Source organism: Puma concolor, chromosome E3 (genome assembly GCF_028749965.1).
Source record: "Puma concolor isolate L17-30 chromosome E3, mPumCon1.1.hap2, whole genome shotgun sequence".
Lineage (NCBI taxonomy): Eukaryota > Metazoa > Chordata > Mammalia > Carnivora > Felidae > Puma > Puma concolor.
Window position 1 is genome coordinate 33,137,291 of NC_141682.1, and position 25,594 is coordinate 33,162,884.

Sequence of the window (25,594 nt, forward strand, 5' to 3'; positions counted from 1 at the left end):
GCCCCGCCCCACCCCGGCCCGGCCGCCCGCCTGCGCGGCTCGCTCAGACCTCCCGGCTCGACTGGCTGCGCGGGCGGCGGTGAGTGTGGCGCGGGCGCGGGCGCGGGCGGGGGGCGCGGCGGCCCGGGAGGGAGCGGGGCTCGGCGGCGCGAGCACTGGTCCCGGGCTCGGGAGCAGCCGAGGCCGGGAGACCCGGGGCATCGCGCCGGTCGCGGGACGGCGGGGGCTCCGGCGGGCCCCGGGGGTCGAGGCGGGGTGGAGGGCGTAGGGGACCGGCCGAGATCTGGCGCGCGGGGCCCTCCCGGGGCCGGGTGTCCAGCCTCCCGGCGCTTGTCCCGGCCGTGGGACAGGCCGGGTTCCGTCCCTGCCCCGACGAGTGGGCCCAGCGCCAGCGCTGGGGTCGTCCGAAACAATTTGCGGACGCCGGTCCCGGAAAGTCGGCTTTTAGGGGCCGCGGCATCGGCGCTTTTTGCCTCTGCCACTGTCAGCGCGTGCCTTTGTGGACACCTGGGGGCCGAGGGAGCCCCCGAGAGGCGAAAATCCGGACACAGTGAGAAGAGAGCCTTGGCCCTGGCCAAACCCCTTCCCCGCGGGTTAAGGTGGGCACCCGGTGAGCTCAGGGATGAGCCCCGACAGACCCACCTACTGGCGGTGCCCGATGCGTGCTGGTGGCTCCGGCTGGGGAACTTGTGGCGGAGGTGGACATCACCCCTCTCGACCAAGCTAGGCAGGTGGCCTCTTCCCCTCTGCTCTCCAGGTCAGTATGGATCTGGGCAGTGGTGTTGGTCAAGGTCAGGGGATGGGGAAATGGGCCCATTGTAGAAAGGCCGAGCATTCCAGGGCTCAGGCCAGTTGGACCTTCACTAGTTTTCTGATCACTTTTGTGCTTCCGATTCGTGGGGCTGATGTCATTACCTGTTGGACTGAGCTTGCTGGTTGGGAAATCCAGTTTCTGGAAGTCAAGGGCCTTCCCTTACCCCATCATGTTAGACTGTCCCACCAGCCCTCCCCAGGGTGGTACCAACCCTGGCCTTGGCCTGGGGGGCTGGTGCTGATTCAGGGGCAGCCTGGAAGGGCGGTTGGCCCTGCAGTTTCCCCGGGGGGCCCTTTTTAAGCAAGGGCATGGTTTGCATGATTGTATGCTTGACTGCCTCGCTTGCTTGCTTACCTTCCTGTCCCCACCCGCAGCCTTCTAGGGTGGTTCTTTTAAAGTAGGACTAACCTGGATTCCATTGTAAAGAGAGGCATGAGCTGGTATCTGGGACTCCACGACCGTGTTTGGTTTTCTCATAGTTGGATCAGACTCTGGAGAGCAGGTGACCTGTTCTACCTGCATGAAGTAACACCCATGCTGTACTTGGCTTACCGCTCAGCCAGCCTTTGTGTGGGATCAAAAAGTGCACCAGCCTCTCTAAGAAACATTAATTGTAGAATCTACTAGAGAGAGGCCCGTCTTCTCTCTTTCCTGTTACTTTAAGGCATTAATAATAGATGCTTTTGTTCACATTTGAAAAAGTATCCTTGTAATGTTTTTGCGGATTACGTGACTGGGTGATTGATCTGAAACAGGATCAATTTCTTAGGTCTCTAAAATACTAGATACTTTGGTGAGTATACCTCCCCTTACCCCTTCAGTCTCTTTTATGGGCTGGTTGTGAAGAAACAAAGTGCTGCCCTTGCCCTTTAAAGGACTTGGAAGCAATGGCTCCTGGTCCTGAAGGATTTACGCTGTGGGTTAAAAGTGGAAACACATGCAGGTGAAAAAGTCAGTGCTCTCTAATGCTTGGAAGGAGCTTGAGGGGAGTGGAAAGGAGGGAGGTGTGAGCAAGAGGCGAATAGCCACTGTGGGTTTAGTAGCAAAGCCAAGGCCTGAGCATATGTGGACACGTGGGGGGACATGTGGAAGCAGCAGAAGGATCTCAGCAAAGTTTCAGAGGAGGCACAGACAAGACAAGGGTTGGGTCGGAGAAGGGGAACCACTGGGAGGGAAGGAGCCAGAAGGCATTTCCGGCCCAAGTTAATTTTCAAGGAGCTAAGCAGCACATCCTCTTGCTGTTAATTAACCACAATACCACTGTGAGAATGGGCTGGTGCCCATCTGGGACTTAAAATTCTGCTGCCAACCATGAATCAACCCGGAGCTACAGTGATGGTTGGAAGAAAGGAGAGTCATGAGAGGGAGTCCTAGAGTCCGGGCACTGCAACTTGTGTTGTATTTGTTTTTGCTTTTATTGCAATGAAAACAGCCCAGTGGGTGAGGGGGTCCGTCTCATCAGGCAAAGAGACCCCCTTGACTCTGCATTTCTCTAGTGCGGACGTGTTTATGATGTCCTTGGTGCCCATTTGGCCTGCCATAGTCCGTTCTGAGCTCGACGGGTGTTTGCTTAACCTTAAAATTGTTACTTGAGCTCCAAGTGGTACTTTCCTGGGTCCACACAATGTCTTATTATTCGAATCTTTGTATTCTGGGCCGCCGTGATAACACTCCCTTGGCTAATGTAGTCGTCCCTGTGTGCAAGAATTTCAGTAGAAGAACTGTGCGTGATTTCACAGGCTTTAAGATACAGACAGAGGGGCGCCTGGCTGGCTCAGCCGGTGGAGCCTGCGACTCTTGATCTCGGAGTTGTGAGTTCGAGGCCCATGTTGGGTGTAGAGATTACTTAAAAATAAAATCTTAAAAAAAAAAAAAAAGACAGAAGAAAGGAAATATAGAGGGTATCTGCTTGGTGGTTCCCTGCTTCCCTGTAGTGGGTGGGAAATTAATTCACCAGGATCCTAAAGGCTCAAGGCACTGTGTCCTTTATGTCTTCCTTCCTTATAGGCGTTAACTTTCGAGAAAGGAACAGCCAAAGAATTTCAGCTGCCTAGTTCAGGGAACTTTAGAATTGTCAGTGTTCCTGGAATAAATTTAAGAGCTTATCATTCACTTTTGCCATAACCTTGAGTGCAGGGAGGTTATTTGTAGAGGATGCAGTGATATTTCTGAAAGCTATGTAAAAAATAACAATATTGCAGAAAGTGTGGAAGTTAAAGAAGATGGGGGACGATCTCAGCCTGTGAACCAAACGGCTAGCCTCAGTTTACCTGGTTGCACGGCTTGGTCTGTTATCATGGAGCCTGTTCGTTTTTTGTTTTTTGTTTTTTGTTTTTTTCTGAAGCTGTAATCAGGGTCCGTTACAATTTTGTATCCCGATGCAGTCGTGTTTGTGTTCTCATGCCGTTTCATCAAAACTCATCATTCCTGTGGAAACTTGGGGATGTGGTTTCACCAGGAATCCAGAGGGAAGTTCCCCTCTCCCGATTGCGGGGGTGGGGGGGGCGGGGAGGGAGGAGAAGCCCACCTCCCCAGTGGAAGGATTTTTCCATCCCGCGAATCACTGTAATTTGTACTTATGCCATATTTGAACCTGGCCTTCAGATTGTAGTAACTTTATCTTTGATCTGTGGGACGTGTCCCCCTGTAGAAACAGACTGAGTCCAGATGATGGCAGTTGAAAATATTTCTCTGAAATCTTTCCTATGAGCCTGAATTTGTTTGAGGTCACATAGCCTAAGAACTGTCGTACAGGGTTCCCGCTTCGTCTTCCGAAGAAGGCAGGAGATCCTGTTTTCTCCTTTTGTCGAAATTCCTCCCCTGTGGTAATTTAGAGTTTAGGAAGTCCCGTTCACCTTGGACATTTTTTCCGGAACCGTGGGCAGGTTAAATTCCACTCTAACAAAACCGGCCTTTTGCAGAATCTGTGTGTTTTCAAGACTGCTAACTAGTCTCAGTTTAAGCATCTGGAGCACTATTCGATTCACTACATGAACGAGTCCGGTAGTTCCTTAGAGTTTTTATAATCAGGTTTCACTTAATGTTTGCCTTCTTGTTAGAGAACATTTTTCTCCAGAGATCGCAAAAGACCCGATCTTTTTGGCCTTGCCAGCTGGCTCTCCACCTGTGTACCAACAGGGGCTGTTTTCTTAGATGTCTGTCCTGACATGAGTGCCCCCCCGCTTTTATTTTTTGGCTTAAGGAATCCCCCCCCCCCCCATCATTTCAGTGTTGCGAATATTCCAATCGGAGCTGGTCTCTGGGTTCCTTTTCTGGGGCTGGACGGTGGGGACAGGCTGTAGGATTGAATAATCTTCCTCTTCTCTCCTTGAAAGAACTGATTTTAGAAGGAGGATTCGGTTGGTGATTAAAAAAAAAACAAACAAACTGCTTTATCTTCTCCCTGAAGGCCTTGCCCTTTTCCGTGTTGATCTGATGTATTTTTAGAAGAGTTTATCGCCCACATGTGTTTAAAACCGCTTTGTGAGAGTTTGGAAATCTGATGTTTTAAGGGAGGGGTACAGATGTGTGGCCAGGCGTCCTTGTACATGCGACTGAGGGGTTTTGGAGAGTCCCCAAACCTCGGGGACATTTGCTTACATTTGGGCATCTCCCTCTCTCTCTCTCTGTCTACCTCCCTCCCTCTGTCTTTTCTCTTTCCTCCTTTTGCCTTCTTTCTTTCTTTCTTTCTTTCTTTCTTTCCTCCTCTCCCTCTCCCTCTCCCTCTCCCTCTCCCTCTCCCTCCCCCTCCTTCCCTCCCTCCCTCTCTCTCCCTCCCTTCCTTCCTTCCTTCCTTCCTTCCTTCCTCCCTCCCTCCCTTCCCTTCCCTTCCCTTCCCTTCCCTTCCCTTCCCTTCCCTTCCCTTCCCTTCCCTTCCCTTCCCTTCCCTCCTCTCTCCCTCTCCCTCTCTTCTCTTCCACCCCCTTCCTTTCTTCTTTTTTTTTTTCTTTTCCTCTCTTTCTCTTTCTTTCCTTTCTCCTCCCCATTTAGAAATATTAGAAACCCTGGTCACAGAAACCGGCTCCCACGTAATGTTTTGCATTTCACCAAAATACACTTTGAAAAATTACTTTCTTTTTTTTTTTTTTTTAATTTTTTTAATGTTTATTTACTTTTGACAGAGAGAGACAGAGCAAAAGAGTGGGGGAGGGGCAGAGAGAGAGGGAGACACAGAATCCTAAGCAGGCTCCAGGCTCTGAGCTGTCAGCACAGAGCACCACGCGGGACTCGAACTCAGGGACCGTGAGATCATGACCTGAGCCAAAGCTGGACGCTCAACCGACTGAGCCACCCAGGCGCCCCCCAAAATTACTTTCTTTAAAAAAAAAACACACAGAACCCTTTTTTAAAAAAAAAACTTGTTTTTTAAAATTTGAATTGAATGCCTTTGGGCAAGGCCTGCCTGCCCCAGTTCACCCTATGGTTCAGTTTTAGGCTTATAGGAGAGTTGCAGTTAGTATAGGGGGTTCCCCGGGGACCCCTCGCCTGGTTTCCCCCATTGTTTACAATGTCCTTTGTCATCCCCACAGTACCTCTGTCAAACCAAGGAAATGACATTGGTGCTTCACCATTAACAAAACTCCAGACACTCTGTTTGGAGTTGTTTTCCCACTGACATTCTCTTTCTGTCCCGAGGTCCCATCCCTGGGACCCCATGCCGTTTATTCCCTTTTCTATCATCCTCTGGTCATACGGTGCCTCAGTCTTGTTTCTCTGACCTCTTGAGGCGTACCCATCAGGGATTTTGTAGAATTTCCCTCAGATTGGGTTTGTCTGGGGTTTTTCTTCTGGTCACACTGGGGTTAGTGGGGAAGAATTGGCATGGATGTGTCTCATGACCTCAGGGGGTCCTAATAACGTGAACCTTCACCACTAGACTGAGGTGGTGGTTGCCAGGTTTTTCCATTGCAAAATTCCTGTCTTTGTCTGGTGGACTATCCCCTAAAAGCGAGATACAAAATGCAGCCCACACCCAGGAGGGGGATGGAGGGACTAAGCTCCACCCCCTCGAGGGAGGGGCGTCTGCACACACTATTTGGAATTCTTCTGGAAGGAAGACTTTTCTTTTCTTCTGTATTGAAAAAATGCACAGTTCTAAAGAGCTTGCACAATAGACTTGGCTTTCCTATGTGGAGGATACATACTGTTCTATGCATGTAAAATCTCCCTTCTACGAGGACGCAGTGTGGGCATCGCCTTCCCAAAACCCTGTGGGGACCCCGGAGAAATGTAGCACACAGCCCTTGCCCTGGAGGGGTGCAATGTGGTCCAGTTAGGGAGACGCAATCTAACTTGCAGACCGGAAGCAATTAGGACACTGAAGGAGGGCATATGTCGCAGAGGGCTGGATTGTATGAGATGGGGGGGGGGGGGGGGGCGGGGCCCAAGTACTTAAGAGAGCTCAGTGGGGAACGTTTCCCACCCTCTTCTCACCTTAAGTCTTGCTAAAGGCAAGGCGGATATTTCCCTTAACTTTCAAAGACGGGACAGTTATAATCCCCGTCAACTGGAATATAGCCAGAGTTGAGGAAATAAGCAAATAGGAGACTCCCGAGTAACACAGATATTTATCATCAAGACAGACGCCCAAGCGTGTTTACCTTACTCCTAGGAGGCACCTGAGGAAGGTAGTAACTCTTTCTTCCTCTGCACAGAGTTCTTACCCAGTGGGTGCTGGTTTCCCAGGCTCGAGGCTTTGGCACAGCAGGGGTGGGGGTGGATGGGAGCTGCCAGCAGCCCCAGGCTGGGCCTTCCACAGTGTGGGATAGCGCGGAACCTCCGCCTGCCGACCCAGGTATGTCTTTCTTACTTTTTGCAGACTTTAAGGAAGCAGAGAGAAACGCAGAATCGATGTTAGAAAATGGTTCAGATACTCTTGGGGGAGGGATGCTGAAAGAAGGAAGCAGCACCGGAAGTTACGAGGCTGGAGTTTTCCTTGCCTGCGGACAGGATTTGGGGAGAGGGACGCCCCCTTGGCCTGTCTGATGCTGTCTGTGCTGATGGGCCGCCGCTGCCCGCGTGGCTTGTGCTGGGGCTGGTTTCTCTTCGTGTTCTAAGTTTTGAGGCTTATTTTTAGAGACTAACTCTCATTGGCAGGAGTTGAATACTTTTAGGGGGTTTTCTAGTTCCTCTTGGGCTGCTGGTTCATTAAGCAGAACCCTTACGTGTGGGGTCCCTCCCTGGAAGGTCCAGCCTGGTGCCCACCTCGCCTGGGCCCGGCTTTTTGGTGGGATGGCCCCCGTGACCGGACCGCACGCTCCTGGCCAAGCGCTGCTCGCCTCCCCCCAGGACACAAGTCTATGTCCGCTTCTGCATGTCTAACCATGCTGTCCCCCACCCCCTGGCCTGCCCTCGCCTGTGTCCCCGAGACCTGCCACTTGCCTTAGAATCTGGACTCAGTTTCCCCTTTGGGTCCGCTCCCCTGTCTCCCTTATGTTGCTGGACTTTGCCTCCTCAAAGGGATTCCTTAAGGCTGGTGAGGGAGGGCCCATTCTCCCTGGTCTGATATAAACCATCAGGCTTCAGAACTGGGTCAGAGCACAAAATTCAAAGAAAAGAACTTTATTCTGGTAAATAGGAGATTGTTGTATGGCTTTGGGGATGATATAGTGAAAACAGCAGTTTATACGTTTTCTCACCAAATAGAGGTAATCAGAAGCTTTAATCACTCTGCAAACACTCAGGGAGGGGCTAAGGCCAGGTGCCCGCCAGCAACCTGAGACAGTTGGCGGGACAAAGGACTGTGATGACATCATTTCGCCCACGGGTGGGAGGACCCAGGAGGCTGGCCTGGGGAGGACAGATTCGGGTTTGCAGAGGCTCTTTCTCCCCACTAAAAAAAAAAAAAAAAAAGTTTTATTTTAAATTAAATTACTTAATTATAAATATATTATAATTAATAAACATTAAACGATGTCTGCTTAATAAGTTATAATTTACTGCATTGACTTTTTTCTTGATTTGGTTTTTGATCATGCAGTATTGCTATGGCTCAGTACACAGAAGATCAGCAAAGGTGTAGGCGAAGGATTGTCCTTCCCACAGTCCACCTCCCTCCCCTGCTCACAGCCACTTTACCAGTTTCTTTCTTTTTTTTTTTATTTTTAAAATACTTATTTATTTTTGAAAGAGATTGTGTGCAAGCGGAGGAGGGGCAGAGAGAGAGAGGGAGACACAGGATCGGAAGCAGGCTCCAGGCTCTGAGCCATCAGCACAGAGCCCGACACGGGGCTGGAACTCTTGAACCTCGAGATAGTGACCTGAGCCGAAGTCGGCCGCTCAACCAACTGAACCACCCAGGCGCCCCTTACAGTTTCTTATATACCCTTTCGGAGACATTTTATGCACGTTATACAAGGAGATATATATATATATATATCCTTCTTCCGTGTACCCAAATGATGGTCTGTTTGGACTTTCTTTAATGCAGTGATCTATCCAAGAGATGCATTTCCACACATAAAACTCTTGCTTGTTCTGTTTTGATGGTTGCTGTACTGTTGTTCTCTTGTGCGGTTGGCCCATCACCGATGTGCACCGTCTCCTGCTGATGGAGAGTTAGGTGGTTTCTAGCCACATTACAGTGAATGCCCCTGTGGGCTCATCATTTGTCTCTTCGCCCACGCGTGAGACATCTCTCCCCTGCATGCCTAGAGGAGGAACTGTTGGGTCGAAGCGTTCGTGCATGTTACAGTTTGATAGGTGCCTCCGTTGCACATTTACAGAAAAAGTTGCAAAGTGTTCAGGAGTTGCATACACCCCGTTCAGTTCCCCCCGTTGTAAGATAGACATCGCACGGCATCAGGGTGTATTTGTCACAAGTAAGAAACTGACATTGGTGTGCCTTGCTCTTAGCCAACTCCAGACTATTTGAATTCAGAGGAGGAACTTTCTTCTACTGGATTCTGTTCCGGGATCCAGTCCAGGATCCTGCATTGTATTTAGCTGTTAGGTCTCATTCTCTGGTCTGTGACAGTTTCTCGGACTTAGTTTCTGCGACCTTGAGGCAGTTTGTGAAGGAGTACTGTCCTGGTCCTCTGTAGAAAGTCTGGGTTTGTCTGATGCTTTCTCCTGATGAGCCTGGGTCAAGGGTCTGGGGGAGGAAGACCACAGAACTGACGGGCACTTGTCACCCCATCCTGCCAGCAGGTGCGTGATGTCCGCAGGACTTCTCACCGATACTGGGCTTGACTGTCTGTCTCTGCCGCATTTTAACTGCGTCTCCCGGAGCGAGATGAGCATCTTTTCGTGTGTGAATACCCCCAGGGGAGTTGTCCAGGGTGGGTGGCCCAGGATCAGCTTGAAGGGTATGGGGTTAAGGAGTGGGTGTAGACCCAAGTCCCTGGGGATCTTCTGGGGGACGGCTGGTGGGGAAAGAGCAGCCCCTGAAGGAGACAGAGGTGCAGGCCTCGGCCAAATGAGGAAAGCCCTCCAGCCTGGGAAGAGGAGGACAAGAAGTGGGAAGCGGGCTTAGTGGGGTTGTGGCTGAGGGAGGAGTGAGGCCGGGGCAGGGGGGTGGAGAGGAGGCGGGGGCTGTACCTGGGCACTTAGAAGAGAAGCAGGGGGACGGAGGGTCTGAGCACCCAGGCAAAGGGAAGAGAGGTGTTCATTTTGACATGTTGATAAGGAAAGATTTGAGGGGACACTGTTGGAGCACAGTCCCCGGGGAGATGGCCGGGCATGCAGACGCCAGGGTGGCCACACTCAGAGGGTTAAATGAAGTTGAGCCAGAGAAGGCCTCCTTCGGAACTGAGGGCAGGCGGACGGACGCCTGGGAGTTCGGATGGGAGGTTCAGGGAGTCAGGTCAGCGGGGGGAGGGGGGTGGTCAGAGGTGCAGGGGGCCCCCACTGTGGGAAGGAGGGGAGTCCCCTCGAGAATCCACAGGTGGGGAATCTGGGCCGCCCAGCTGGGAGGTGGGTGTATTCATTTCCTATGGCTGCTGTAACAAAGTACCCTAAGCTGGGGCGGGGGGTGGGGAGGGGGGTGCTGAAAGAACACAAACCCATTATCTGCCAGCTCTGGAGATCAGAAGTCCAAAATGGATGTCACTGGGTTAAAATCAAGGTGTAGCGTTCCCTCTGGAGGCTCTAGAGGACACTCCATGCTTGCTTTTCCCAGCTTCCAGAGACACCTGCGTTTCTTGGCTCGTGGCCCCTTGCTCCTGTTCCGAAGCCAGTGGGGGAGCAGCCCCTGTCTCCTCAGGCCCTCCTGCCTCCCTCTTCTGGGAGCCTTGTCTATGCTTGAATCTTCCTGCCTTCTGGCAGTGACACGTCTGTGTCACTGTGGGCAAGCGACCCCTCCCTGTTCCTTACTCCGCTTCCCTGTACGTCATTAGAATGAGCGCTTGTATTGTAATGGTCGTGCCCGGTGCTCTGAGCACATCCGCGTGCACCCCTCTGAGGGCTGGGTACTGTCAGCCCATTTTCCAGATGAGGACACCGAGGCACAGAGCGGTGAAGCAACTCACCCGGGTTCAGCAAGCCTAGAAGGGGCAGAGTTGGGGGTTTGAGCCACGGGAGCTTAGTTCCAGAGTTTTTGGCTCTCGCACATCCCACGTGCCTTTAAATTCCATCATCTGGATTTTCTTTTGGGCTTTGACGTTCCCCTCTCCATGCCGCACGCACCTGCTTACGTCATTCCGAGTCAGCAAGCCAGGCCGCAGTCCGTGCCGTGCCGTTCCTAGTGACCCGCGGGAGATGGCTGGTGCCTCCCCACTCTTGTGAATGACTTGGGGGGTACATGCAGGCGTTTCTGGAAACCGTGTGATGGTATCTTGGGCGCGAGGCCCACTGCACCATCTCTGAGCTCGGTGGTCACGGCCTCAGATTCTCCACCAGGTCAGTTCCTGGTTGGAGTCTGCGGTGAAGCCTGTTATGTCCTGTACTCTTGCGCCACGAGACCTCTGAACGTCGGGCATCGTCTCTCTGTCCTCCTCCCCTGCTTCTGGACCTGCCTGTTGGTCCTCTCAGCAGAAAGGGATGGGGGTGGGAAGGGCAAATGACCCGAGACTCCTTCAGCCCCTCATCTGCCAAGAGTGCCCATCCCTTCGGTCCTCCCTGGTTATAAACGAGCCCCGAGGAGGGAGGTGCCAGCCAGGGTGTGACTTGTCCTGTGCCCACGCGTCCCCTTTCCTGTCCCCTTTCCTGTCCCCACGCGTCAGCACTAGTTGCTGACATTTATGGTCTCTTGGGGGTACAGGATGGAGCCTCTGAGTTTTCCTGACACCATGAAAAAAAGAGAGATGGTCATTTCTGGAGAGTCGATGAGTCATCATCCGGTTACCCCGTAGTGAGCATGGAGTGACAGGTGTTTCTGAGTGGGGGGTGGTGGCAGTGCGGAGCCTGCTCACGAGTCCTCCAGATGTCGGACGGGTGCTACAGTCACAGGACGAACCCCTCCCTCTCTTCGGTAACCCCAGCCAGAACCAGGAGTGGGCGTTGGCACAAACCAGGGGCACCTTCGCAGAGCAGGTCAGCCCTGACCTTCATCAGTGGCATCAGCTTCCATCAAGGAATAGAAATGAGCCCGTCTTGACGTTCAGAGACCGTGGCTTCTTTTTTTTCCTCTCTGATTCAATCTTGTTCGTGTCTGCCCGCCTCCACACTTCCTTTGCCACCCACGTCTTGACTCGATCTCCTGCCTTGACATCCCCGGGGTGCCCCGTTGAGAAACACCACCCTCCCCAGGAATCCTGGAGGAAATGAAGGGTTTCAGACCCAGTCGAGTGATTCCAATTCTGGGGTGTGTTTGGTGCCACTTTGGCCAAAGCCTCATGTTAACCTTGAGCTGAACCAGGATACCATCTGTTACCGAGGCTTGTCATTAGATCAGCATCTTCCTGCAAAAAACGTCCTCAGCTTCCGGTGGAGGTGTTAGGGTAAGACCCTCAATGATGTCTGCTTCCAAATGTTGATGCCGGGATGGGATCTTATTTTCCCTTTTTCCTGGATGGGTCTTATTTTCTCTCCCCATTTGTTGTTGAAGTGTCAGGATGACCAGCTTGTCCTGTGCTCCCCGTGTGAGCACCAGAATCCCGTATCCAGAGGAACCCCTCCATCTCAGGCGCACTGGCGTGGAGGGTCACCCCGCAGAGCACCCGTGACCTTGTGAGCCTAGTTCTAGATGCTAGGGATGCAGATTTGAAGGCATTTCAGTGCTTGCCCTTACAAGGCCCACAGACTGATCAGGAAGAGAGACCAGTAAAGAGAAGCGCTCTGTGACAAATAGAGCAGAGTGCTTCTGTGTCCCTCATTGTTCTGGGTGCTTTTCACAAGTGGATTCATTCAGGGGCACCTGGGTGGCTCGGTCGGTTGAGCGTCCGACTTCGGCTCAGATGTTGATATCATAGGTCATGAGTTCGAGCCCCACGTCCGGCTCTGTGCTGACCGCTCAGAACCGGGAGCCTGCTTCGGATTCTGTGTCTCCCCGCCTCTCTCTGCCCCTCCCCCACTCATTCTCTTGTCTCTCCCGGTCTCAAAAATAAATAAACATTAAAAAAAAAATTTTTTTTTAAGTGGATTCATTTAATCTTCCCAAGAGCCTTAAGAAACTACCAGTGTCCCCATTTTACGGATGGGATCGTTGAGGCACTCAAGTCGTGCCCTGAGGCATGCCATTTGGCCAGAGGCAGTCCGGCTATGGACCCTGCGCCCTTGATTTCTGCACTGTGTAGGTTTAATTCTCCCCTCGGAAGGCCAGAGATCGCTTCTTGGGGGAAGTGATGCACAAGCTGGGATGTGACAGATGGGAGGAATTTGCAGCTCATCGGGAAGGAAGGAAACCGAGGGTAGTGAAAAGAGCATGCCCAGGGCATGTCTGGGGATATCTAAGCGAGGCTGCAGACGCATAAAAATGTGCAGGGGCGCCTGGGTGGCTCAGTCGGTTGAGTGTCTGACTTTGGCTCAGGTCGTGATCTCCCAGTTCATGAGTTCAAGCCCCGCATGGGGCTCTGGGCTGACAGCGTGGAGGCTGCCTCAGATCCTCTGTACCCCCGCCTCTGCCCTTCCCCCCGCTCATTAGCAGTCACCCCTGTTTCCTCCCAGCACCCTCCTTCCAGCTCCTGGCCTGCCCTGACTTTCTGGGTCCGGATATACCTGTTCTGGGCGTTTCATGTCAATGGACTCCTACCCTACGTGGTCTTTGCGCCTGGCTTTCCCCCCCACCCCGCGGCATCGCATTGTCGAGATTCACCCGGCGATCTCTTGGGGCCAGCTTTGCGGTGGGAAGGCCTGTCTGCCGGTCGTCTCCAGACTTCCCGGGGTCAGCCCTTACCCTTGGACTTGAGGATGCCGCGCGGACCGCGGCCGGGCTCAGCTCCGCCAACACCGAACGCGCGGCTCTGCGGGAACAGAGCGAGGAGGACCTGAAGGCCCGAAGTAGGTCCCACCAGGGTGTTCCAGAGAGTTCTGAGCCCAGTCAGGCCGAACGTTTTAGGAGCAGGAGGTCTCTCTGGGTTTGTTCCCGTGTCCCGAGGCTTCAGGACCGGTTCATTATCAGCTCAGGATGTGAGGATCGCTGGGTTCAGCGGGCCTGGCTTCTCTCCAGGATGCTGAGGGCCTTTTCCTTCTCTTTCAACAGAGCAGGTATTAAAGAGCCGAGGCTGAGCTGCTCTGAGACTCCTCGGGGAAGGGCCCTTTGCCTTTCCCCGAGCGGGTGTGGAGGCGGCTGGCCGACCCGGCCCCGTGATGTCCCGTACATATGAAGCTGCAGAACAACACTGTATCTTGGGGAGGTTCTGACCTCTTCCCGTCACAAGAAGGAAGAGCTTCCTGGAGATCTGCCTTTGGCTGATATTAAGGTCCTCAATCCCGCCCCTCCATCCTTATTAAAGAAGCAGATCGCTTTGCATGGCAAAGTCGCCAGTGACAAAATGAGTTGGAATCCGTAATAGGCAGGCCTTTTGTCACCTCGTCCTGAGTGTGTGGTGCGAGCGTCTGCAGAAAATGCATCTTTTTACACATGTGAGGGAGGCAGAGCGTTCAAATAATGTCGCCCCCCTGTTTTTCTTTTCACGTGTCATTTGGGGGTCAGGTGTGCAAAACAAGGCTGCTGATTGTGTCTGTGTCTCCCTGGGAGGTGTTGGGTGAGGTCAGAAGCATTCCAGGGTCTAGGGGCGTCTGGGGGGGCTCAGTCGGTTGAGCGTCCGACTTCAGATCAGGTCATGATCTGGTGTGTGAGTTCGAGCCCCACATCAGGCTCTGTGCCTGCAGCTCAGAGCCTGGAGCCTGCTTCGGATTCTCTGTCTCCCTCTCTCTCTACCCGTCTTCCGCGATTGCTGTGTCTCTCTCTCTCTCTGTCAAAAATGAACAATAATAATAATAATAATAATAAAGAAGTCCTCCGCAGTCTGATGGGTGCAGGTTCAAACCATAGTCCGATGCACTCTGTCTGTGTGACTTTGGACAAGCAGCTTCGCCTCTGTGGGCCCCAGTTTATTTCGTGTGTGAGTTGGGATGACAACAGTAATTCCTGAGTCAGCGGGTGTGAATTAGAGTAAGGGTGTGAATTACGGAGGCGGCTGCAGTACCGAGAGCCCCTTATAGTTCCCGTTATAGGTGCTGGGTGAATGCGAATTCACATCTTAGTGTGAACGTGGGGTGGGGGGGTGGGGAGTAGGTGACAGATAGCAGGTTTTGCTCAGACCAGGACCTCTGGGTTCAGAGATTCCCAAATAGGGTTCAAACAGCCTGGTTATCTGGTACCCTTAGCATCGTTCACTTGCTGGCTGGGGGAGAATCCTGCAGGTTCAAGACTCCAGTGCCGGAGGGAGTGGGCGCCAGCCAGTCCAATCCTGGTTGGCCCCTTTAGGCAGAGGGGAGGGCTCCCTGGGCTGATCACTTTCCCTCTGCCCACCTCCCTTGGTTGTGACTCACCAGATGAAACCATGAGAGGCTGGGCATAATACGGACCTAAGGGACCCCAGGACTCAGTAAAAGGTTAAAATTCGTTCAGACAGTCGTGTTCATGACAGCAAGGAGAGGGGAAACACATTTTGGGACTACTGAATGAATGAATGTCAGTGGTTTGGAAAACTCATTGGCCCCCAAATACCTCCTTGCCCACCTCTCTCTCCCTTTCTCAGTGGGGACTTAGGGGAGTGAAAATTGGTTTGGGGGGTGGGGGAGAGGTTAAAAAAAAAAGTCTTCGATAGTACGGTGCTGTGTGGCCCTCCAAAACTCAGCCCTATCCAACGAAATCTTATTTCTTAGTATTTAATTTCTCTTGTTAGGTAGAAATTAAATTACATTTAAATTCATTAATTAAATTTAAATGTAATTTAATTTTTTCCTTGGGGGTGAGGAGGGGGTTAGGCAGCTATAATGAAAACAAGATTGAGAAATCATGTTCTAAACCAGGGTTTGATGAATGAGCTACTCCCGGACTCCTTCCTGTAAGCCCAGGAATACGTATCCGTTATATACCCCTCCCTGCCCATTTAAGAGAGAATCTCTCATTGAGGAAATCCGTTGAGACTGCGAACAAGGGGAACTTTCAGCTAGGGACCCCAAAATTCCAAGTGGCACATTTACAGGTGATAAAGTGGGGGCTGGGATGGTGCAGCCACTCACGGGCCAATTTCTAGGTTCAAGTCCAGGCCTTTTTGTGTTAGAAATGCCTCTGTGTGCATCAGACACGCGTCCTTTTCCTTTTCTGTGACCCGTGGCCACACTGGGCTGCGTGACATTGGGCCCCAGTGCAGTATGGAAACCCAGGGCCCCGCTTCCCAAAGTCTTCAGAATTTCAAGTTGGGGACAGCAGAGGATCGGGCTGAGCCTGGGTCCCCCCCCCCCCCCCCCCCCCGTGTTGGGCCCCCCGGGGCTGCCACACTCCGGTGACATTTTCCGGGTCTGAACAATGGGTTTGGAATGCCTTTGTGGATTCAAAGTCGCTGATGACGGAGCCCTTCTGAGGTGGGGAAAACAGAGCTCCCCAGCCCCGAGCGTTTCCTGGATGCGTGGAAGGTGGTGGAAGGTGGATGGAGAATTGCCTTCAACGTGTCCTTTTCAATGGGCGGTCAAGAGAAGCCACTCTCAGGGGCCTAATCACAAAGTTAAACAAGTGGGGAGGCAGGGAGGAGACCCCCTCGTCTTTTCCTTTATTCCCTCCCCCGCCCAGGCTCCCGGTAACGATGGTAACCTGGGATCCGCAGCTGCCTCCCTGGCCTCCCTGGCCGCCAAAGGGATTCTCAAGGCTGTGCTTTTATGTGGCAGCACTGTGGCTTTGCTCTCCTGTGAAACTCAGAGATGCCTTCCTGTGGGTCCCAGAGGGAGGAGTGCCGGAGTCAGAGATGACTGTGGTAGCACCTCAGCACGTAGGGGGCCTTACTTACCTGGAGGGACGGGAGGGACGAAGGGTTCTCTGGTGACCGTGCAGTGCGTATGTGTGTGTGTGGTCTGTGTATCTGTCTTGTAGGTGTGTGTGTGTGTGTGTGTACGTGTGTGTTGGAGTGAGAGAAGACTGGCTGCCTTTTCAGAGTTTCACGTTGCGGGGTGAGGACCAGGAGGCGGAGGCCGGTTGAGCAGAGCTTTCTGGAGGGGCGGCTAGGTGGGCCTGCTGCCCCCCACCCCCACCCCCACCCCTGGGGGGAAACCAAATTACAAAGAAACAGGGGAATGTGGAGAGAAAAAGAAAAAGAAATAGGACTGAAGTGGCATTTCCTGGCCTGGGGCCTGGGGAGGGGAGGCCCTGGAATTTATTTAGAAAGCCTTCAAACCAGCTGGCTATGTTTTTGGATGTTTTTTTTTTCCCCCCACTATTCTAGCCTGTTCTTGTACGTTTTCACGATTATAAGTGTTTATCATGTGGCTGTTTGACACAAAGTCAGTGTTCCCAAGAGACGCTGTCCCGAAGTTCAGAAACTAGGATGTGGCCACCAGACCCACGATGCCTGGACAATTAAGCCGCCCGGCCTTGATTTCCAGAAGCGTTTTCTAGAAGCGCAGGCCCTTCTTCCTTCCTTTAGGGGAAAGAAGGCCCCCCCAACACCCCCACGTTCACCCTTGACCACACAGTTTCTGGCTGCCTTTTGTCACTTTGGGAGGAAGGGGCAGTGGTTTTGAAGCGGAGGGATTTGGCCTTCCGAGTTGAGTCATTGTTTCCCGGCCGTTTGACCCAAACCTTTTCTGCACAATTTAGGGCCCCCCAAGGCCTCCCCAGACCATAGTTTTCCCTCCCAGAGCAGCTCCCTTGCAGCCGGAGTGCTCGGTGCTATTTTAGGCTCTCTGTACAACCTGTGTTTTCGGCTCTTGTGGTTTTCTTCTATGACTCAGTTTTTAGAATAAACTGTGGAGGCAGCTCGGGGTCTGCCTTTGCTGAGATGAGAAGGGACAGCGAGTCCTTGACCTTCAGCGAGGTCGGGAATTTCTCCAGAGCGCCCCCCAGCCTCAGTCCCCTGGAGCCCATGCCCGGCCGGGAGCAGCTGCCGGCTGATCCTGGGGCCGATGTTTGTGTTCTGTCTCCCTTCTTCTGCTTTTCTGTTTCCCTGTGTCAGAGGAAACTGACAACATACCGTGACCACTTTTCACAAGGTTCCCATTTTTAAACCCTGGACCTGTTTCACAGATGCCCCTGCCTTCCTGACTAGCTGTCCCCCCGCCCCTGCCCCCCCCCCCCACCAATAGACTTGAATGTAGCCACCACCCACCGTCCCCTCCATCCACATGTAGGGGCCTTCCACGGTTTGTTTCTTCTGTTACACACCAGCTTCAGCTACACTTCCTAGGGTTGGACCACTCCTCTGTAACCTTCCATGGCTCCCCGTGTTCCATAGTCCTGCCGTCCTGGAGAAGCAGAAAGTGAGCCACATAGATAGTTGAAAATTTTTCGGCTGTTACATCTAAAAAAGTGCAAAGACACAGGTGAAATGACTTGCAAGGACACATTTTACTTAACTCCACCTAGCTAAAATATTATTTCAACATAACTGTCCGTTTGAAAAATTAGGAATGAAATCTTTCACGTCAGTGTTTTAAAATTTTTTGAAATCCGGGGTGTGTTTTATGTTGACATCATATCCTAAGTTGGATGCTAATATTTTGTCAAAAATGTTTGATCTAGATTCGGAGCTCCTTAAATTTGCTGTAGATAAAGTCGATTCACATAGCCGAGGGGTCCTTCGGAAAGGTGGAAGAGCTTCCATAAGTTTTCCAATAATTGCATTGCGTATTAGATGGTTTTTTTTAAGTTTATTTACTTATTTTGAGAGAGACAGCATGTGTGGGAGGGGCAGAGAGAGAGAGAGAGAGAAGGAGAGAGAGAGAGAGAGAGAGAGAAGGAGAGAGAGAACCCCAAGCAGTTTCCACACTGTCACTGCAAGGAGCTCGAACCCATGAAACCATGAGATCATGACCTGAGCCGAAATCAAGAGCTGGACGCCTAACCGACTGAGCCACCCAGGTGCTCCTGCCTATTAGATTCTAAATTTAAAGCTCTTAAACTTGAAATGCAATTTAAAAATTCAGCTCCCAGTCACACCAGCCACATTCTGAGAGTCCAGCAGCTGGGGGGGGGGGGGGAGGTGGGGGGCGTGGTACGTGGGGAGCTGCTGGATGGCCATATTGGACAACCCAGATGGAGAACATTTCCATTCTTCCAGAGGGTTCCATCGGGCAGACATCTACAGTTAAGCCCCAACACCTCCATAGGACTTTCAAATTTTCAACAATCCGGCCCCAACCTGTCTAGCTTTATTCACTGGCTTTGTTTTACACGGATTCACTTTCCCTTGCCTCTGTCTCTGCTTTGGAACCCCCTCCCCTCTCTTCCCCCAGAGAAATGTCCTCTTTTGGTCGCAGCTTAAAGGCTGAGCTTCCTCGAAGGAGTCTCCCCTTCTCCCCGCGGCAGAGTTAATTGCTGCTTCTGCTTCCCACGGGTTCTAGAAGACAAGGCAGAGTGCAGGGGATCTCGTGCACACCGCCCTCCAGCCCATTTCCCCATTTCTCCTGAGACAGGTTTCAATGGATCTTCTAAGGCTGCCTTAGCCCTGCCCCTTTAGAAAAACAGAGCCACACAAAGGGCGGCACTGTGTCCTTCTCCAGCTGCCCTGGGGCCGCTGAGCACGGGGCTTCAGACAGGAATGCACTCTGGGTACAGGCCACGTAATTCTAGGCGGGCATCAGCTCTGCGAGGTGGCGGCGGGGGTGGGGGCACCCTTTCTTTGCCCTCACAAAAGGAAATATGTGCCTGGCTTCTCTGATTACTCCTTTCTCAAAATGGGAGCCGTGTGTGTGTGTGTGTGTGTGTGTGTGTGTGTGTGTGTGTTTACTTTTTAAAAACCGTAACAGGGCCCCTGCGTGGCTCAGTCGGTTAAGCGTTCCACTCTTGATTTCAGCTCAGGTCATGATCTCACTCACCGTTTTGTGAGTTCGAGCCCCGTGTGGGGCTCTGCATGCTGCCCGCACACCGAACCTGCTTGGGATTCTTTCTCTCCCTTTCACTCTCTCTCTCTCTCTCTCTGTCCCTCCCCTGCTCTCTCTCGCTCCCTCTGTCTCTCTCAAAATAAATAAACTGAAAAAGAGAAACCTGTAACTTACCAACAGACAAGCGCACACACCTTAATTGTATCGCTTGGATTTTCACATAGTGTTCATACCACGTGATCACCCCCCAGCATGAAGAACAAGACCAGCCCCTTAGAAGACTCCCCCCACCCGGCCCACCCCTTCCAGCCTCCACCCCCCCTCACCCCTGCAGGATTCACGGCTTTCCTGACTTCTGGCCCCTGTGACTCCTCTCGCCTGCTTCTGAACTGTATTAAAATGGTATCACACGGTGTGCATTTCTGGCTTCCTTCACGCAGACACTCCATTGGTGATAGGTTGTGGTTGAGTTTGAACGCCTGGGTCTTTTCTGGCTCCTGAAACCCCATCCGTAAAAACCACAGTGGGTAAAAAAAGAAGGCGCTAGATGTGAAAGGCGGGCCACCGCAGGGCAGGAGTTTGAAGGGTGAAGAAAAAAGCTTCGGCTCCATTTGGGGGTGATGTGTGCTTGGAGTTTTCTAGGTGCTAATGATTTGGCGTGGTGATTTTTTCCCCTTGTAGCCTTATTTGGGGAATCCCTCGTTCAGGTGATAGTTCTTGGGTCGTGGAGGGACGTTAATTAACTCCCTTTCTGGCTTTTGGACGCGGCTGGACACAAGCCATTTCCTCATTTTCTGTCTGGTAGCGATTGGAAGATTCGGGTGGAGGGGGGTGGGGGAGAGAGAGAGGGAGAGGTGTCACTCACATTTCTGATCTGGTGTCTTCTGTTTTGCTTTAGATAACATGTCTGTTCCGGGATCCTATCAGGCGGCCGCGGGGCCTTCCTCAGTGCCGTCCGCACCCCCGTCCTATGAAGAGACAGTGGCGGTTAACAGTTACTTCCCCGTGCCTCCTGCACCTGTGCCAGGGCCGACCACGGGGCTGGTGACGGGCCCAGACGGGAAGGGCATGAATCCCCCCGCGTACTACACCCAGCCAGTGCCTGTCCCCAACGCCAACGCAAGTACGTGCCGCCTCCCGCGCCCCCTTCCCCTCTCCTTGGCCCTCCGCCCTGGCTTTGGGGGACTCTGCAGGAATCAGGGGAGCCACCGGAGTCCCTCGGCCTGAGTCTGAGTGAAATGCCGGCCAGTCCGCCTCTACCCTGTCCTGGAATTTTCCATCTAGTCCTCTGGGTTCCACATCTGTGGGGCTCCTGTCGTTTCCCTGATAAAGTACCGTTTATGAACTTTCCCACGTCCGCCACAAACCAGTCCTTTGGCGCTGACCGCAGAGGCACACAGCAATCCCAGGGAAAGTGGGGCGGGGGGGGGGGGCGGTTTGCTTGTAAGGGTCCCCTCCCTGCCCGCTGAGGCTCAAACCTCTGCCCCGAGGCCGGGGCTGGAGTAGGAGAGGGAGCAGAAAGCCAGGAGTTAGGAACCGGTGAGCCGACCCTGTCCCAGCCCACCCGCCCGCCAGCCTGCCCGCCTGGCTTCCCGGCCTTCCAGCAATTTCTTCATGGCCTTGCCCTCTGGGCCTTCCTGCTGCCCAGGTGTGCCCAGGCACACAGCTGATTCAGTATCGCAAGCCACTCGGGAGGAGATCACCAGCTCGGAGAAAGGGCTGTGAGTCAGACTGCCTGGGCTCACCCGATGGCCTCGGGCCTCAGTTTCCCCACCTGTAAAACTGGGCTCATCAAGTGCCTACATCAGTGGTTGTTAAGATAAAAATAAAATTCTATGAGTAATCATTTGATAAAAGGGAGCCAGTGTTGACGTGCTCGAGCAACTTTGACCCCTTCAGCTGGAAGAGAGCGAGGTGACTTTAGACAGTTTCACATCACGCTCTGATCAATAATTCATTCTTGCACCAAGTTAAAAAAAAAAAAAAAAAGATTTTTAACACAGCTCACATGTGAGCGTTAGCAGATGCTTACATACTCCTTTTCTGGAAGGAGAGGCTTTCTGGGCCTTTCGAGGAGTATTAGGTTCTGTGAGCTTGGACGACAGTTAATTTCCCCTCCTGCCTGGATTACAGAAATGGCGTTCCAGCTGGAACAGAAGGTAGTCACTTTGAGAGGAATACGAGCTTGCACAGCTTTGCCAAAAACCAAAACCATTTTGAGTGCTAAGGCCTTCACGATTTATGTCACTCGAGGCTCACCTCTGGTGACTGTGAACGCCTGTACGTGTTCTTTACATGGTTTCCTCGTTTTAGCACGAGTTTACGTACTTGGGCCACGGGCGCCTCGATTCCCTGGACTTGCCCCAGAGTCTGGGCCGGCGTTCCCAGCCCAGCGATGAGGCGGGAAACTCCTGCCTTATCGCTGGCCGTTGGACTTCGTCAGGAGCCCCGTGTGAAAAGACGAAACTATTTATCGAGGGTTCACCGCGCCCGCGACACGGCGTGGGGTTCCTTACCCCCTTCCCCCCTGCCCCCCCTTATCTCGCGTAACCCTGGCAACAACTGTTACTTCATGTTTTCAGATAAAAGCGTTGCTGAGATACGATTCCCGTACCGTAAAGCTCACTCTTTTTAAAGTGTACAGAACTCAGGGGTTTCAGTAAAGTCGCAGACTTGTGCGACCCTCAGCGCTAATTCCAGAACATTTCCAGAAAGAAAGCCCGTACCCGTGAGCCGTCCCTCCCCGTCCCCCAGCCCCTGGCAACCACTAATCCGTGGATGAAGAAAATTGAGGTGAAACCCCAGCGTATCACTGTTTCTGGAATTAACCATCCGCAGACCACCTTCGTAGAGCTACTTAGGGAGCTTAAAGAGCCTTTTGGGGACCCTGCCCCAGTCTTGCTGAATCAGCCTGTGTTGGGCAAGGTGGGAAATGCTGGGGAGTAGGCAGCAAGCTTGCTACATGTTTCCAAGTTTGAAAGCTCGGTCGGGGCTGAGCCGCAAACGGCTGCAGGAACTTCTCCCCACCCCCCCCCTTGTGGGGGTGAGGGGGGTCGAGAGCCTGTCGCAGGATGATGCTGGAAAGACGCCACGTGTTGTAAAACACACATAACGTACAATTCGTCTTCGTAAAGCGCTTCTCAGCGTGAGGTTGAGTGGCGTTAAGCAAGTTCACGTTCTCATTCGGCATCACCGCCGTCCCTTTCTAGAACTTTGAAACCTCACAAAACTTGAAACCCTAAACTTGTCAAACAGCTGCTTCGAGTGTCCTTCCCCCACCCCTGTCCCAGCCCCCGGCGTCCATGGCCTTCCACCGTGAGGTGGATGGTTCTAGGTGCCTTGTCCATGAGAAATCACGCGGTATTTGTCCCGTGGCTGGTTGATTTCACTCCGTGTGATGGCCTTAAAGTTCATCCGTGTTCTAGTGCGGGTCAGAATGTCCTTTTTTTCCTGTTTTTTTTTTTTTTTTTTTTTTTTTTTTAAATTTTTCATTTATTTTTGAGAGAGAGAGACAGGGTGAGTTGGGGAGGGGCAGAGAGAGAGAGAAAGAGAGAGAGAGAGAGAGAGAGAATCCCAAGCAGCAGCACAGAGCCTGACACGGGGCTCGCACTCACAAAACAAAACCAGGATGTCGCTCGAAGGCCGAGTGAGGCTCTACTGTCTGGAGAGGTCCCTTCGTGCTTATCCACTTGCTCACTGGGGACGCTCGGGTGGCTCTGGTGTCCAAGCCCCTGCCCCCACCACCCGGTTGTCCCAGTGGCCCCCCGCGTTCACCGGTCGCCTGTTCCTGTTCCCTCAGTTGCTGTGCAGACCGTCTACGTGCAGCAGCCAGTGTCCTTTTTCGACCGTCCAGTCCAGATGTGCTGTCCTTCCTGCAACAAGATGATCGTGACCCAGCTGTCATATAACGCCGGTGCCCTCACCTGGCTCTCCTGTGGGAGCTTGTGCCTGCTGGGGTAAGTCAGGCGTGCTCAGCCCCCAGGCTCTCCCCCGGGGGTCCACCGCAGGAGGTTCAGCGGCACCCCTGCCCTCCGCACCCCCTCCCCCGACAGAAGTCGTCCCCAATGGGGGACCACCGCTCTCCAGCACATCACAGCTGGAAACTGCTGTCCCATCCGCCACGTCTGGCCCGCCTGCTCACACCCCTCCCGGGCAGACACAGCAGCCCCCTGCGTCTGGGCGGGGTGATATCCTTAGACATTTCTTTTTCTTTTCTTTTTTTTGTTTTAACGTTTATTTTGAGAGAGACCGAGACAGAGCGGGAGGGGTAGGGGAGGGTCAGAGAGAGGGAGACACAGATTCCAAAGCAGGCTGTCAGCACAGAGCCCGACGCGGGGCTTGAACTCGCAAACCGCGAGATCACGACCTGGGCCGAAGTCCGATGCTTAACCGACTGACTGCGCCGCCCAGGCGCCCCCAGAAAGGGAATTTCTGATGAGTGTCAGACTCTGCTGATCTTAGCTTTCAGATTGGGGCAGCTTTTCTGTCCCTCCCTCCTTTTCTGATTACATGCAGGGTTGTAGGGTTGTGGGGTCAAGTCCTGCCTCAGTACTGTGTGCCTGTGGGTGAGTGACTTCACCTCTCTTCTGAAAACTGGAGGTGATAAGGCTCCCCGCCCCTGCCCCCAGGGGTTGTTGGGGATAGAATAAGTGAATGTGTGCATCCCGCAGCTTGGAGCTGTGTCTGTATGCGTAAGACCCTGGCGAGGGTGGTGAGGGTTAGCTCCAAGGCACTGGCTGACCCTATTTGAACTTGGGTAACCTTAGACCATAGGGGGAATTTTTTTTCATGAGATTATTTCCTCACCAGGCGGTATCCTGTTTCTGCTTTGTGTAAGCCGGTGTCTTCCTGTAAATTGTTGATTTTTTTTTATTGAATGATAATTGACAGACATTATTAGATCAGTTTCAGGCATACAAGATAGTGATTCAGTGTTTTCATATATTATGAAATGATCACCACGGTAGGTCTAGTTCCCGACCATCTGTCACCGACCAAAGTGATTACAATAATGTCGATCACGCTCCCTGTCCTGTGCATTGTGAAATGCTGATTTTTAACTACATTTGGGCAAACATTGCCTGTGGGGGTGTTTTCTGTTACCAACCAGCTCTCCAACCCCAGCTGTGATTCAGTTCAGTTCTGACACTTGAGTACCTGCAGTTAGCACAGACCCCACAGCTTAAGGACCCAGTCCCATAGACTGCACCCCAGTAGAGATGCGAGTCACAAATCTCGGGCCATCCATCCTTCTGACCCCGACCAGCTATAAATGGGGTGTCCCACTATCCCTTTAGATTTGATAATTTGCTAGAACTCACAGAACTCTTTGCTGTTGGCTCACAGAACTCAGGAAGGCACTGTACTTAACATTTACCAGTTTGTCATGAAGGGTACGTACAAATGAACAGCAGGTACGTGAAGAGATACCTAGAGTGAGGTCCAGAAGGGTCCCGGGCGCAGGAGCCGCTGTCCCCGTGGAGTTGGGGTGCACCACTCCCCTGGCCCATGGATGTGTTCAATCCGGAAGCTCTCCAAATAGATTGTTCAAGGGTTTTTACAGCCCCAGCCCCTATCTATCCCCTCCTGAGTTCTAATCTAGGAAGCCCAGCAGCCCCATCCTGAGGCAGGAACCCTGCCCCGGTCGCCTGGTTAGCAGAAAAGCAGGTGTGACTGAAAGGGGATTGTTTTGCATGACAGAAGGCACTCCGGTCTCTCCGGAAATTCCTAGAGTTTTGGAGCTCCTTGCCAGGAACTGGGGACAAAGACCAACTGTAGTTCTTATTATCCCACAGGCTATCTGAAGGTCCTGCCTGTGTGCACTGATAACAGATGACGTAGGTTAAGAGCTGTTCTTTGGGGGATTCTGATTGGTTGCAGCCTCTCCGTATGGAAGAGTGATCAGTCTGGACAGGGGTCAGCAAACTTTAGCCTTGGGGCCGAATCCAGCCCGTTTTAAGTTCTAGTGGGACAAACACCCCCCCCCCCCATTTGTTTACAGATTGTATCTATGGCTGTTTTCAGGCTATGATGGCAGGATGGCCCAAAATATGTGCTGTCGGGCCCTTTACAAAACAAGTTTGCTGGCCCCAGCCTGAGACTTTGAAAGATGCCCAGATGAGCCAGGATTTGAAGATACACCCAGGACAGTCTGTCTGAGATAGCAGCCTTGGCGTTGGGTGGTGTATTAGTGCCCTGGGGCCGCCATTGCCAACAACCACAAACCCGTTTGCTTAAAACAATAAAAACGTGTCCTCTCACAATTTTGGCGGCCGGAGGTTCAACATCAAGTGTCGTGCTCCCTCTGAGGACTCTCAGGGCAGAATCCTTCCTTGTCCGGTGGCCCAGGTGGCCCTCGGCTCCTGGCCGCACGACGTCGGTCTCTGCCTGCGTCTTCACCCTGTCCCTCCCCGCGTCTCTGTG

The 25,594-nt window shown here is 52.7% G+C and overlaps 1 protein-coding gene across 1 annotated transcript in view; it reads left to right on the top strand.

Moving 5' to 3' along the window:
* The window catches only part of LITAF (lipopolysaccharide induced TNF factor), a 27,466-nt gene continuing 1,872 nt past the window's right edge, over positions 1-25,594 (top strand). The window contains exons 1-3 of the mRNA XM_086691219.1: positions 1-79; positions 20,070-20,294; positions 22,971-23,127. Of these exons, the coding sequence (XP_086547345.1) occupies positions 20,075-20,294; positions 22,971-23,127 (377 nt within the window). The 5' untranslated portion in view covers positions 1-79; positions 20,070-20,074. The remainder of the gene's footprint in view (positions 80-20,069; positions 20,295-22,970; positions 23,128-25,594) is intronic.